This window comes from Phyllosticta capitalensis (genome assembly GCF_038381095.1).
Source record: "Phyllosticta capitalensis strain CBS 128856 chromosome Unknown BKA78scaffold_4, whole genome shotgun sequence".
In the NCBI taxonomy this organism is placed as follows: domain Eukaryota; kingdom Fungi; phylum Ascomycota; class Dothideomycetes; order Botryosphaeriales; family Phyllostictaceae; genus Phyllosticta; species Phyllosticta capitalensis.
In genome coordinates this window covers 1,133,507-1,147,125 of record NW_027117442.1, presented here as the reverse complement: position 1 = coordinate 1,147,125, position 13,619 = coordinate 1,133,507, and the positions used below count along the sequence as shown (strand labels likewise).

The 13,619-nt window shown below is 53.5% G+C and overlaps 5 protein-coding genes across 5 annotated transcripts; 1 reads left to right on the top strand and 4 right to left on the bottom strand.

Moving 5' to 3' along the window:
• Positions 1-136: 136 nt before the first annotated feature.
• BKA78DRAFT_294583 (uncharacterized protein) lies at positions 137-834 on the bottom strand (the record flags this gene model as incomplete). Its single annotated transcript, XM_066886373.1, has 2 exons — positions 137-629; positions 686-834. The coding sequence occupies 2 exons, from the start codon at positions 832-834 to the stop codon at positions 137-139; spliced, it is 642 nt and encodes a 213-aa protein (XP_066745342.1).
• Positions 835-2,258: 1,424 nt separating this feature from the next.
• BKA78DRAFT_311354 (DHS-like NAD/FAD-binding domain-containing protein) lies at positions 2,259-4,614 on the top strand. The gene is made up of 5 exons (XM_066888203.1): positions 2,259-2,576; positions 2,637-2,947; positions 3,030-3,157; positions 3,207-3,816; positions 3,867-4,614. Exons 1-5 carry the CDS (start codon positions 2,354-2,356, stop codon positions 4,158-4,160), a joined length of 1,566 nt encoding a protein of 521 aa, XP_066745341.1. The 5' UTR covers positions 2,259-2,353; the 3' UTR covers positions 4,161-4,614.
• Positions 4,611-6,247, bottom strand: BKA78DRAFT_280949 (arginase family-domain-containing protein; the record flags this gene model as incomplete). The annotated part of the gene is made up of 3 exons (XM_066885624.1): positions 4,611-5,719; positions 5,942-6,068; positions 6,119-6,247. 3 exons carry the CDS (start codon positions 6,245-6,247, stop codon positions 4,740-4,742), a joined length of 1,236 nt encoding a protein of 411 aa, XP_066745340.1. The 3' UTR covers positions 4,611-4,739.
• Positions 6,248-7,026: 779 nt separating this feature from the next.
• On the bottom strand, positions 7,027-9,566 carry BKA78DRAFT_330938 (bacterial alpha-L-rhamnosidase domain-containing protein; the record flags this gene model as incomplete). Its single annotated transcript, XM_066889836.1, has 9 exons — positions 7,027-7,537; positions 7,635-7,722; positions 7,773-7,888; positions 7,937-8,136; positions 8,232-8,381; positions 8,435-8,718; positions 8,771-8,878; positions 8,932-8,961; positions 9,008-9,566. 9 exons carry the CDS (start codon positions 9,564-9,566, stop codon positions 7,027-7,029), a joined length of 2,046 nt encoding a protein of 681 aa, XP_066745339.1.
• Positions 9,567-10,644: 1,078 nt separating this feature from the next.
• On the bottom strand, positions 10,645-12,346 carry BKA78DRAFT_115569 (uncharacterized protein). The gene is made up of 4 exons (XM_066882341.1): positions 11,957-12,346; positions 11,668-11,902; positions 11,276-11,615; positions 10,645-11,219 (listed from the first exon to the last, which is right to left on the bottom strand). The coding sequence occupies exons 1-4, from the start codon at positions 12,176-12,178 to the stop codon at positions 10,733-10,735; spliced, it is 1,284 nt and encodes a 427-aa protein (XP_066745338.1). The 5' UTR covers positions 12,179-12,346; the 3' UTR covers positions 10,645-10,732.
• Positions 12,347-13,619: the final 1,273 nt, after the last annotated feature.

Genomic DNA, 13,619 nt, shown 5'->3' with positions numbered 1-13,619 from the left:
CTGTGGTCCGCCGCAGGTAATTCCCGCGTCAAATTCCCGCCTGACTATTCACACTTTACGTTCTTGGAGATTCCCGGCGACAGACGCCTATGTGCACATGTTGAAGTTTTGATCGGGCGTATTGGGATTAATCGGTTTAAAGACCCATCATACCCATGATGCCAATCGCGCCAGCAAATCCTGCGCCGATAGCGGCAGTTGGCAGAGGCAAAGGCATAGCTCCAGCGGTCGAGGTGGTTTGATTTGCTGCCGGCGTTGTCTCGGGTCTGTTCTCCAAAGAAGTGGTACCCGTCTCCGAAGCCGTGAACGTGCTGGTCATTGGCATCGTCATGGACGTGTTGGTCGGGCTCATGATCATTGGAGTGGTTGCCATGGTTCCGCTGGGAGTAGTGACATTGGTGAATGGCGCACCGCCTGGAGTAGGAGTCGTGGGAACCGCTGCAGCTCCTGATTTGCCTTGGCCGACCAGATACGATTGCACAGGTGTAGGGAGCGATTTGAACCAAGGCTCGGTGACTCCGGCGTTGAACTCGGATGCGATGATTGACGAGACCTCGGGCTGGTTCGTCAATGCGATATTGAGAAGTGAAGGCGGCAGCGCCGTGAGCAAAATGCGCAGGATTTCTCCTCTGGACAGAAGTTAGAAAAGATGTAATGCGAAGCTTTTGATCACTTGTAGACTCACTGGTTGGGAGGTGGAGGTGTAGTAGCAGGTGGAGCTGGAGGTGGCGGAGGAGCCGCGGGAGGATTGTCCTTCACGGCTGGCATGTTTTCCATTGCTGCTGCCAATGCCTCAGAGGCAAAGGCAATCAGGGCAATTAGTCTCAATTGCATATTTTCCGCAATTCTGGGTCAATGAACGGTGGTCATCCAAAGGCGAGAGGCGGGACACAAGCGAAGGCGGGCGAATTGATAGTTGGAAAGAGGTTATCGCATGCTGCATATATATTTTGTAAGGAGGGGCAAGTCGTGTCGACTCCGCCGTCAGGGTCAAGGGGGAAAGCTTGACGGGAGAAGCTAAGCGCGGATGGACAAAGTCAATTCATACATCTGGTTGCCCAATTGGGATATGCTTGGGCGAGGTTCGCCTCGACATCCCTCCACCTCTGGCGCGTCAACCTCTCCCCAGTGTTGACATTTCATGCCTGTTTGAGACCCTTGATCTCCATGAGGAGTCTTGATTATCTCGTCTGACTGCGCTCCTTCCACGTGAGCGTACAAAACTTGCTGGACCTTGCTTGATACCTCTCGAGCAACCCTTCGGGCGAATGACAGGCCGCTGCTTTTTTAAACTCTGGTCAGTAATTGCCAAGGCGCGCAATGATCCTTGTAGTAGTTGTACTACTCGCAGCCAAGGAATGCATCCATTCTTCAGCGTCGCCAACCACTTTTCTTTCGGCAGGTCTCAGATACCTATTCCACGAGGCCAAGGTGTTCTGGCAAATTCGGCAAGTCTTTGGATTGATTTAAGTGAAGACATCAACCCCAGGCTGAGGCAGTCTTCCAAAAAGAAGAGCGGGTGTTTTTGGAGTCTTCCAGTGGTATCGGCCCTGTCGGCAGCTTGGTGCTTGCATATCGGCTCCGATATCCCGTGTTTACCCTGCCTATTAATTATACTGCATCGCAAGCAACCCACCAAGCCTGACGAATTCGCCCAAAATTGTTGGGCAAGATGCCATGGCGCTCCGAAACATGTTCACCGGCCATTTCTCAGGCCCGCTTTCGTGCCGCCTTATCCAGCGCCTTCAGGACCAAACTGCCTCTTTCTCCCGTACTCGGAGGGAATGTATTTATTCAGGCCGGCAACCATTCGAAGTGTTTAATCGCGGGTGTTGTAGACAGCTACGACGCGAAGACGATGAAACAATACGTACCCTCGGCGATCCGGACAACCTGGAAGCCTCGGACGGTCGTCAGAGGAGGAAAGATGCAACTGAGTTTTTGCGCGCGCAAAGGCAAAGTTTGAAGTGCATCGACCAACGGCCGGAAGCGTATTGTGTCTAGGACAGGAAAGGTGTCTTGAGCAGTTTGAAGGCCACCTTGCCAGAGTCGCAGCACTGATGGAAAATGCGCACATGACGCATGGCAAGGCGTGGAATTAAGGATGAAGGTACAGTACCAGAGAATTTTGGCTGCTTGTAGAGTTGTTGGTTGAGGACGCGAAGGAGGAGGCCAGGCCCGCGCGGATGAAGTTCGGAGCGGGAGATAGCGCCTGCCCGCAGCGTGAACCCCCAGGTCTCTATCTTTAAACTACTTTACACCCTACTTTACATCTACTTTCCTTGCACAGATCCACCATCGCACCCCTCAACCCCTCGCTCGCCATCTCTCCTCTGCAAACTTCTACCCCTCCATGGCGACCGGGGAGGTGCTCTCTCAGACTACCCAGCTCGCCGCCATCGATCGCTCCGCTCCCGACGCCGCGCTATCCTCCGAGGTGCACGCCACGAACGCGTCCGAGGACCAATCTGCCGGTATGGGTGCCGAAAGCGACGACGGCTTCGACGAGGACGACCAAAACTCCCTATACGAAGATTCGCTCATGGACGAAATAGATCCTGAAGATCTTGTCCCCGGTATGCTAATCCCAGGTTACTGATGTGTTTGCCCCATGGGACATCGGCTGATTGTCGCAGGCCCTGACACTTGTACTCCCAAAGAGGCCAAAGCCTACCGCAACCGCCTCCACCAAGTCGGCGCTGGCAGGTTTGTGCTCGAGACCATTACCAATGGCACCGTCACCGCAAAGAAGCTGTGCAGTGCGTTTGGAGCGAAGCCGCCCTTTTGGCTGGAAGGCCACCCGGACTCTGCATACTACAAGTTTCTGGGTCTCGCCATTTCCCGCGAGCTTTCCAAGAGGCGTCGTCTTTCTGAGTACAGCACCATAGAAGACGCGGCCCGCTTGATCAAGGAATCCAAGAATATCATGGTCATCACTGGCGCGGGTGTAAGTGTTGCCAGCTTGTGCCCACTTTTGGGCCGGCGAGGTTTCAGCCGCGGGGATAAGTCGCGTTGACTCGATTCTTCAGATTTCTACGAGCTTGGGTATTCCTGATTTTCGCTCCAAAAACACTGGTTTCTATTCTCGTCTTCGGGAGATGGGTTACGACGATCCCGAGCAGGTGTTTGACATTACCAACTTCGACGAGGACCCAACGTAAGTGCACGAGCACACCCATGGGAAACCGGACTAACACAGCCGACAGCATTTTCTACAGTCTGGCGGGGGACATCCTCCCGGATTTGTACAACTGGACGCCGACACATCAATTCATTCGCTTACTCCAGGACAAGAACAAGCTTTTGACGAATTATACCCAAAATATCGACAACCTGGAAAGCCACGCCGGAATCGACCCAGAAAAGCTCGTGCAGTGTCACGGCTCTTGGGCAACGGCGACTTGCCGGAAATGCTTCTACAAGATTCCTGGCGAGCAGATCTTCGACAAGATCAAGCAGCAACAAGTGGCCGAATGTCCCGAGTGCGTCCGATTGCTTGCTGCGGCCAAGCCTGGTATGAAGAGAAAGAGAAGCTCGAATGAGTCGGCTGGCGCCAAAGGCAAGAAGCGGCGCCAAAGTGACAGCGACGATGATGATGACGGCCAATACGACATTCCTCAGCCAGGCATCATGAAGCCGGACATTACCTTCTTTGGCGAAGGACTTCCCAGACGTTTCTTTGACAGGCTTAAGGAGCACGACAAAGACGTTACCGATCTCCTCATCGTCATTGGGACATCAATGAAGGTCGCTCCAGTATCCGAAATCCCGCAGTTTGTGAGCCCCAAAGTCCCGCAAATCTACATTTCTCGCGACGTAAGTCATGACCCGTATCACGCTCCATTCGTATTTGCTGACATGCGTAGCCCATTCGTCACATTGATTTCGATGTCAATCTTCTCGGGGATTGTGACGTGGTCGTCGCGGAACTCTGCAGGCTTGCGGGCTGGGACTTGAAGCACAAGATGGTCCCAGAGGACCAGAAGATCAACGTCCAGCCCGTCGACACTGAAGACAACGAGCAACACACCTGGAAGATCTCTACCAATTCGAGTACGGGCAAAACGACCGACTTTGCCGATATAGACAGCGCCATTACCCCTGGGGTCTCGGAACTGAAGAGCGGTACCTCTAGTTCTTCTCTCCAAAGCATTACCTAGAGGCCACCAAAGCTCCACGGCGCGAATCCGTCCATTGCATCATCATGGCCTTCTTCGTTCTCCGCCACCGGACGTGGTCATCAAGCGTATCCTGGTTGTTGCGCTTCTCTTTTCAGCTCATTTCTTTTCCTCACTTCAGCACATGGTGTTGTTCAACATACATTTGTGGCGCCTCGGGAAGGTTTGGAAAAGGCGCGGTAACATTTGATTTTGTACCTTTATGCGCGTGGGCATATTCTGATTGCGCCATGGTTTTGTTTTGTCGATACCTCCGAAAGCGTTTGCCTTTCGACTTTTTCTTTACTGGCCGCGGGTCAGTCGAACATGGCGCACAAAGATTGATTTATGGTGTCTGGGTTTAGCTTTGCCGAAGACAGATGAGAAGTTGATGAGAACAGATGAGATCGATACAGATGATGCAAGAGCATACATAATAGAGTTTCTACTGATGCTGTTCCTCTCACAGTAAGACCACGCGCGCCTGTCGTATCATCGTCTTCGTACTGTGCGCCACTACTATGTGTCGCCGTCGTTACCTTATCATGCTAACCGTCCCTCCAGATGTGCTGAACGACATCTCTAAAGCTCGTCCTTCTTGCCCTCTGCTTCAGCCTCAACCTCGCCCTCCTCAACCAATCCCCTCTTGACCATGCTCGTCAACATCTCATACGCAACCTGCGCCGCCGCCAACGCCGTCGTCTCGCCCACACCATCGTAGCTTGGACTGACCTCGACAATATCCGCGCCAACGACATTAAGCCCCTCGACGCCCCGCAAGATGCGAATCAGCTCGCGTGTCGTCCAGCCTCCCGCCTCGGGTGTGCCCGTTCCGGGCGCCAAACCGGGGTCAACGACATCAATGTCTACGGAGAGATACACGGGGACCTCGGTGCCAATCTTGCTCATGATGCGATCAATGACGCCCTTGGTGCCAATGTCGTCAATATCATCAGCAGAAATGCGCGTCCAGCCCTGCGCATCGTCGTCGGCCCAGTCGGCCTCGTCGTCGCCGGCCAGCCGCGTGCGCAGGCCCGCGTGCACGCTGCTGCCGTTGGCCACGAGCCCCTCGACGCACGCCAGCCAGAACATGGAGCCGTGCGTAAAGTAGGACTGCGGGAACTCCTCGGTCGCCTTGGCCGACGCGAACTCTTCGGCCGGCGGCACCCACGCCGATGGGTACTTGGCCGGGTGCCACGTATCCAGGTGGGCGTCGAAGTGGAGCACGGCAATGGGCTGGCCGTACGCGGCTTTGAGCGCGCGCAGCGCCGGCAGGGCGATGCTGTGGTCGCCGCCGAGGGTGAGGATTTTGGGCTTTTGCCGGTAAGGGTGCAAGGGGGATGAGGCGCCGGCGACGCTGTTGTAGGTGCCCAGCGTGGTGAAGGCTTCGCTCATCTGGCGGAGAGCAAGGCCGTTGTCGAAGGGCGTCACGGGTATGTCGCCGCAGTCGAGGATCTTGGCCCATGATGTGTACGGGTTGATGTGTCCCCGCGGGTTGTAGCCACGAAAGGTGGTTTGCCGCGCTGATCCTGCTCTTATGGCTCGAGGTCCAAAGCGTGCTCCTGCATAAGTGGTCAATCAATGTTCTGCTGAGTATGTGGGAAGCAGGTGTTGTGGTGTAAGAGGTCCAAATACCACTGCCTCAATTCCTTCAAAGCTGACTGGGAAGAATTGAGAGAAGTGACCTCCATAAAACACATATACTAGGCAACAGTGCTTAAACGACGAGAGGAGGAAAATGACCAAGACAACGCAGGACATATCTTGAAAAACAATCAACTTACCAGGTCTATAGCTGACGGATGTATCAAATGGCGCACCCAAAACGGCAATATCAAACTGCGTCTGCGGCTCCGTCAGGCATTTGACATGGGGCAAGTGCGCAAAAGTCGAAATGCCGCTAAAGCCGAACTACTGGCTGTCAGTCTCCGATTTCTCGCAAGAATCTGGAAGAAACCTACGTCCGTTCCCCATTTCTCTTCCAAAACCTTGGGATCAAAGGAAATATCAGAGTGCGCATGAGAGCCATGGGCAAGTGCCGAAAGCGGCAATGACGCTGCAGCGCCTAGGACGAGGAGCGGGGAAAGCATGGCTGCTGCGCTCAATTGCCTTATGGTCCAACGTGCAGTCCCAAGCAACAGGCTTCGTGCAGAAGGAGAGGAGAAGCAGATATTTGCGTAGAGGTGTGAGAATTTCCGCCAGACGATGGCGTGGTGGAGGTGATGCACACGATCGATTAGTCAACGGCCTTATCAACTGCGGACAATCGGTCTACCGCAGAGCCCCGCCGAAGCCGTCGGCGACACCAATGCAGCGAACTTCAAATAGAATCTGGTCTATCGGATGCAATTGAACGCTAATAGCGTCATGCCATGCTGTCTGTTCGGTGCAGAGAGGACAAGATCACGCCCTACGGATGTCGACGCGGGGCTAACGGGCCCGAGGACCATTTCGGTACTTGTTGCTGAGCTACAACACCACACCTGTTACCGGTACTATTCGCTTCGTCCTGATCTTTCAATTTTCAAGAATTGTTTGACTGCTGAAGCCCTTTGCCAGCGTCACGTAGGCTCCTCGTTCCATCCAGTGTCCTCTCTGTCTTGGGTAATTTTCGGCCCATCACTCAGTGTTGCCTGTCAACCCAACCTTCCTTCTCCTCCATCTTCGCTTTTATATTTCTTTAAATGGTGCACCAAGAAGCCAAGAAGGCTCATAAGATGACGTAGATGTGACGATTGAGAACGAGAGAGCAACTTCAGTCCAATGGTGATAGTTTTCGAGTTACGGCAAGGAGCAGCTTTTGATTTGATTCAGAACATTACATACCTGCTACTGGAGATTTTGTTGCTTCCTATTAATACAGTCCATCTCACGGGTCGCAATTCGGCGTGAACTGCACCGTCCACTTGCCCCCAGCCAGCCCATCCACCTCGATGCGATCGGCTTCCTGGTCCACAGTGATCTCAATCATCTTCGTCTCCCCAGTCGTCATGCTCTGCACCATCAACGTGCCTCCACCGTCCGGATACTCGACGCTGAGACCGCCCTCGGTGCCCTCAGGCGTCTCAAACTCCATCTCGAACCCGCCGCTCTCGTCCTTCTTGTTCGAAACGGAAAAGTCGCCCAAGCTCGTCTTGAAGCCGGCCTCGGCTGTCATCAGGTCGCCCAGGCTGGGCTTGATGAGCCATTTCTTGCCGCCCGCCTCTTCGAGTTGGATGCCCGCAATCAGGAAGGTGAGGGTGCTGGTTGGCCCCGTTGCCCAACCGTGCGCGTGGCTGATGCGGGGGTCGTTTTTGTAAGGCGCGTATTTGATTTCTCCTGAGAACGCGTAGCCCTCGACGAATGTGCTCTTGGTCATTCGGGGATCATCAAGCATGAATCTTCGAAAAGTTCGTGTTAGTAATGGAGAAGAGAGGAAGAGGAAAGCGAAACCGGAAAAAGGTGGCCAGGGGGTTAGTGACGGAAAAGGGAGCTTACCCCCACATGAGCCGCACCAGATCCAGCGCCCGTGATGCATTGCCTGCCTTGATATGCGCCTGCAGTTCAAAACCGCTGATAAATGGTGCTAAGGACTGTCAGTATTTTCCCAAGGACCATTCGGACATTTCAACGTACAAACAGCGTCGGCAGCTTCAATGGCAGGTGCGCCGTAGGGTCCCCAGCGCTTCGAAAGTGCTTCACTGATGGCTTCGTTTTGCGTCGTATTCAATGTCAAATTGGCCACCACCGCCCTAAAACCAGTTAGTACTTAACTCGCCAAAGGTGACATAGCTTCTAACCAAGCGTTTCCATCCTGCGGGTGCAATGAAGTAGTCTCGTTGTCGCGGTAGAGACCGGCTTCTGAATCCCAAAGAAGTTCGTTGGCTTTTGTCTTGATCGTCTCGGCGGTCTTGGTGTAGTTGTCGACAAGGTCATTTTCTCCAAGCGCTTCTGCGAGGATGATGACTTGGTCAAGCGTATAGTAGAGGATGGCGTTGGCCTGACGTCGTATTAGCGGCTGGCCATTTTCAAGAGATGCTTCATGTGCCCAAAAAGGCCATACGAGCTCCTCTTTTGGTTTCAAGAACTGCATACCTCAATGTTGTGACCTCCCATGCCGAATCTGAGCCAATCATCTGGGGCAGCAGTCGCATCCATCAAACCAGTCTCGTCAATGTACCCAAGTGCAAAGGTCATCCCCAACTTGACATCATCCCAGACAGTCTTGAGAAAATCAAGGTCGTCCTATCACAAGGTAGTCAGATCTAAGTCGAGAGTAGGCTTCGCGGGTCACTTACCGAGTAAAGATAAAGATTCGAAATACCAATCAGCGTGTACATGTGGTAGGTCAAAGACAGCGTCTTGCGGAATGGGGTTCCGGCGTAAGGTAGCTGGCCTGTCTCCTTGTCTTGAAAGTCGAACAAGCTGACGAGAGAATTTTGGACCGAGATCAAATCATTCGTGCTCACAACGAGTCCAGGAACGGCGATTGCAAAGTCACCAGCCCAGACCAGTCTGTCTCGTTTTGCTCCATCAATCAGACACGAACTTCCGTTAGTTATCTTGTAGCTGTTATACCAATCTAACTGGGTTAGCTCTTCCCAAGCGTTGATCAAGAAAAGGAGGTCCCTTACCGAGCGTTCCTACTTCGTCGCCAGGCATGGTACTATTGACGATGTCGAGGAAGATAATGGCGTCACCGTGGTTAGGATCGATGGTGCAGAGTTGGTTCGTATATGCCCCTGGAAAATTGTCAACGGAATTGACAGCACATCCTCAGGGTGACATGACTTACCCGCATACCAAATGCGGTTGACCAGCTCATCTACCAAACGTCAGCCATGATCCAGAAGCTTTCCATATATACCCACCATCACAGTGAAAGTATCCAGTGTAGTCTCTCATCTTGTCGTCCTCGTAGTGCGGCAGCGCAGTAAAGTGTGTGGTGACTTGAGTAACCTCCAGCGTGCCCGTAGTATTCTTGACCAAGCTCAGGTACTTGAATGCGCCCCTGTCCTTGATTCTCGGAGCAGTGTACGTTCCAGGCCCTGTGGGTTGGAACCACAATATCTCGTCGACGCCAGAGTCGGCGGTGGCATCGCTCGACTTTCCCGAAATCCATAGCGACGATTCTGAAAAGGTGACTCCGATGTACTGGCCTGCGTCGACTTGGCCAATGGTGAGGGACACGACGCCGCCAATGTTCTTGCCATAGTCGAATGTGATAGCCGAGGAGTCGTCTGTGAAGATTGCGCTTCCAAGATCGTCACCCGTCAAAGACTCTGCGCCCTTGACCGTGCCATTGACCTTGTAGACCGAGACCGGGTGGAGGTCGCGCTTCGAAGGAGCAAGAATGTACTCCTCGTAGGGGATGGCATGTGAGAATGCTGCAAAGGCGGCCAGAAGCGAGGTCCAGAGCAGAGGAGCCATGGTGACCAGGAAAGGTACGACGCGAGAAGCCTCGATGCCGAATTCCGACAAGTCTGCATGTTGACATTTTATTCCTTTTCATGGCAGCGTCTGTAGCGTCAATGACGGGAGAGTGAGGACCGAAAGAGTCGGTGACTGCCGCCTCCAGCGCGGTAGACAAGTGGAGAGGGGCCATGGACTGAAGACGTCAAGTACGGAGGATAAACTATTAGATCAGCCTAAGCGAGCGGTCAGGCCGGGGTTGCTACTGGAAACGTGGAGAAGCTTACCCAATCTGTGGAGAAATTGTGGAGTACCTGGTGATGAGGCTCGGGCTCCGCTCCTGCGCTGGACCGACATCTGGCGACACCGGGTGGGGATTGGAAGTTTAGTTGGGCAAATGACATGCAGCTAGAGCTGCTTAAGTCGTTTGGCCTCATGGCCAGATGAATGACGAGAGGAGAACTTCGGACCTAAGCCCAGGAGAAGCGCCGAAAAACCAGGGGAGCCATGTGTGATGGGTGACCATGAACACTGGAATCTGGGGCAGTATGAAGTCATTAATGAAGGCCGTAAGCAAAACAGTGTAAGATTCTTGGTCAATCAAGAAAGCCGTCATACATCATTTATTTGACAAGGGTGAGGGACTTGATTACAAGCGCCAATGCGGACCCACTGGCAACTTCCGGCCGAAAATTTGAACTACTCTTCGGGAAAAGAATGGCCGAAGGTTCAGTCATGGTCGTCATCTTGTACTTGTGTGCTTGGGTAAGTTGGACTTTTTATGTACGAGTTGAAAATCAAGAGTCCTTCTGCGGGGGTCTCGGCCACCCATTAGCTGGGTTCGCGACAACTTCGCCAAGTGCGGGAAGGAAACACCATGTGGCTTGGAGTTGAAGTCGCAACAACAAGAATGGTAACCCGGCGGAGACGGCCAATAGCGAGCGGACGAAGTTCGGGCCCGCCCTCCCGTCTCCGTAACACGGTAAGAGAATACGAACACGGCGAGCATCCTGGTCTTATTTCCGCCGCCTGAGTTGCTGGAATGCTACAAATCGCATCAATTACTGTAATTTTGAATGAATAGTAGACCAAAGGCTCGCGCAGCTACAACCTTTAGCCCTATTATATGTTAAGAGGTTCATTAAAACATGCGTCATTCTGGGGTATCCAAAGCCAAACCTTTGTCAACTCACGCTCACTTCTGTTGTCCTCAAGATGCCCCCGCTAGCAAAATTCAGCGTTTTCGGCTCCCGCGATAATATTTCCTCTCCGCTGTTCTTGCGTGCATCCGTCTCCCACTCTTTCCCTGTCGATTCATTCTCGGATTGTCGGCTCCCGCTCCTCCCTATTTGCTGTTCTCCGTTTCCTCTTTCCAAGTCTGGGCCAGCTCCGCAAGTTATTTCTGCAATGTAGGGGTCTCCGCGAGTTCCATCGTAGGTTGCGTTTGGCATCGATGATAATGCGACACTTGACGACTCCATCTGTTTGACGTATCCGTGACCATGGTAAGAAGGTCTCGGTCGGGGGGCAGCGTTTGTTCGACCACCGGACGATGTGATGGCCCGAGCCGTCTGGAGTGCCCAGTTAAATAGTGGCTTTAGCGAAGGTAACGACGCCGCTATTATTCCCGTATTGAGCTCAATATCGTTCCACACGTTGAACGAGTCATGACTGTAGTTGCGATTAGCATGTTTCCTTAACGCGAATTTAGGCTCTCGGCTACTAACACTGTCCAATCCGTTTCGGTGAGGACCTTCCACTGACTCACGGCTTTCACTATAGCGGCAGCAGACGCGAAGAACCCAAGACTTAGAATAAAACAGAGGGTCAGTCTCGTTCGTAAGTTGACCTTGAGCTTCATGATGAGCGGAATCGGCAATGTCGCAAAAAGAACGTCAGTGAGGATGTTGACGACCGAGTTGAACATGCCAATGTTTCGAAAAGTATTCATCGAAAAGCATTTGGCGTTGGTTCTCGCTCTGAGCGCAAAGTCCCACGCCGCTGCGATCGGAGAGCACTGAAAAATCAAGGTGCACGCGCAAGTCAGCGTGAAGCAGATGAGAAACACTGAGTCTGTCAGTTCAAAACTAAACACCCGCAGACCGACAACAACACGCACCGATCATGCCCCACATGAAGCGCTGGTACTTGGTCCGCTCTACGACCCTCAAGAGGAACAGTCCGATGGAGATTTTGACACTGCTTACGGCGCACATGACGACGATCGAGTGCACGTAGAGCCAGAGTGTAAACATCTTGTACCCATCAGCGTCGACCATCATGACCGCTGTGTGCTTCCCGAGTCCGTATTGGACCTCTACGATGAAGCACGCGTAGGTGAGGATACTGAGACTCTGTGGGACTGGAGTGAGCCCTAGCGCGCGTGCAAAGAGCGAGGGGCGACAAACCATTGCGACCATCATGAGATAGTCGTCCGGCCCAACGAAACGCAGCATAAACGCTCGCACATAGACGCGGAGCAACACTATGACAAACGCGGCTCCAGTGAAGGAGCCGGTTATCGATAGAATCTCTCCGGATGCGCTGAAGTTTTCATATTCGGGAGAGAAGTTGGTGGTGGTGGCAGTCTCAGTGTCCTGCCGAAGCTGAAGCTTCATGTAACCGGCCATGGCCTCGACGCCTTGCGGAAGGCCGGCATAAACCGAGACCTTGTTTGACCGGCACTCGACAGAACCGAGCCAACGTGACGAAAGAGGCAGAAGGAAGCAAGAAAAGCCAAGCAAGAGGGAGAAAGTAGAAAGGGGAAAATGAGCAAGAAAACGGGCGACATGCGAGGGAAAGGGATGGGGAAAGGCGACAAGCCTTTGCCGGTGCCATAATCCGGAGAAGAAGACGGAGCACTGCGGGAAAACCAGAGCAGAAGCAGAGTTGATGTTGTGTTGCACTCTTTTCCACAGCTGGATGGATCAGACCGAACACAACTTCGGAGGACATGCAAAAGACCCATGGGAGAGCAGGGATTGAGCGTGGTTAGCGCCCGCGAGGACGGGATGCCGCAGTGCGCCAGGTGCCATGGTTGTCGCCACGGTGTAACAAGATGGCAGAGTCAAGTGAGAAGAGGAGAAATGGCGCCTTGCAGGCGAAGCGGCGCTCCTCAGCCATCGTCGGATGGTCTGGTGGTGAGGTCGCGGGACATCGGTTTGCCGTCTGCCAGGGGGGCAGCCTTACGACGACACGGACTGGCGATTACGAGTGATGGAGGGCAGAGTCTGCAAGAGACCATTAGTGGGTTTCAAAGCAAGTCGGTCAGGCTAGGTGGCGGCAGTGCAGGCGCCTTGTACGACGATGCGAGGTGGATGTGTTGGAGAGGAAGAGGACACGGAGGACGGCGCGTCTTTTGGTCCCGACTCCGCAGCGGCTGTTCGCTGGGGAGCTGCCGACACCGCGACCACCACCAAGACTCTTAAACCAACAACACCCTTTGCTTGATCCGTCCTTCCTTGCCGTTTGCCGTCCAAGACGGTCCAAGACGACGCCCAGGCCGACTTTCCGAGACCCAGGCTTCATCAGAGTCGCACAAAAAAAAAAAAAAAAAAAGAGGTGCCCCTCCTGGTGGCCACGCTTGCGCGTCTACTCTATTCTGTGCGAATCTGTCTCTTCATCATCACTGGTCTTCTCTCCCTCTCCTGCACGACATGGTCGCAGATCCACGGATTTGCCATGACGAAGCCGTCTCTGCATGCAACTTTCCTCTCTGCGTATGACATTACGCGCAGGAGAATTGCTCCTGTACCCGGAAAACGTGCCGGCCAGGTTGAAAAAGAAATTTGAGAGCTCTCGGTTGCAGGAACAACTCAACGCCCATCGCCACATGGCGTAAGACTGCTCTCATCTTGAGCCTCCAGCCAACCTCACCGCCATGCCTATAATAAAGCTGATACAAACATCCATGTGCTGATGCGGCGCCGCTCCCCAAGCCCCGCAAAGTTGGCGGATCATTGCGTCGTCAAAATCAATCCAGTCAGATTCTCCTACTCCACGTCTCCTTCCAAGTCGGGCTTTTCTTTCGTACGAGGCCAGAGCGCAGGGGCTGCTCGCCTGTTCCCACTC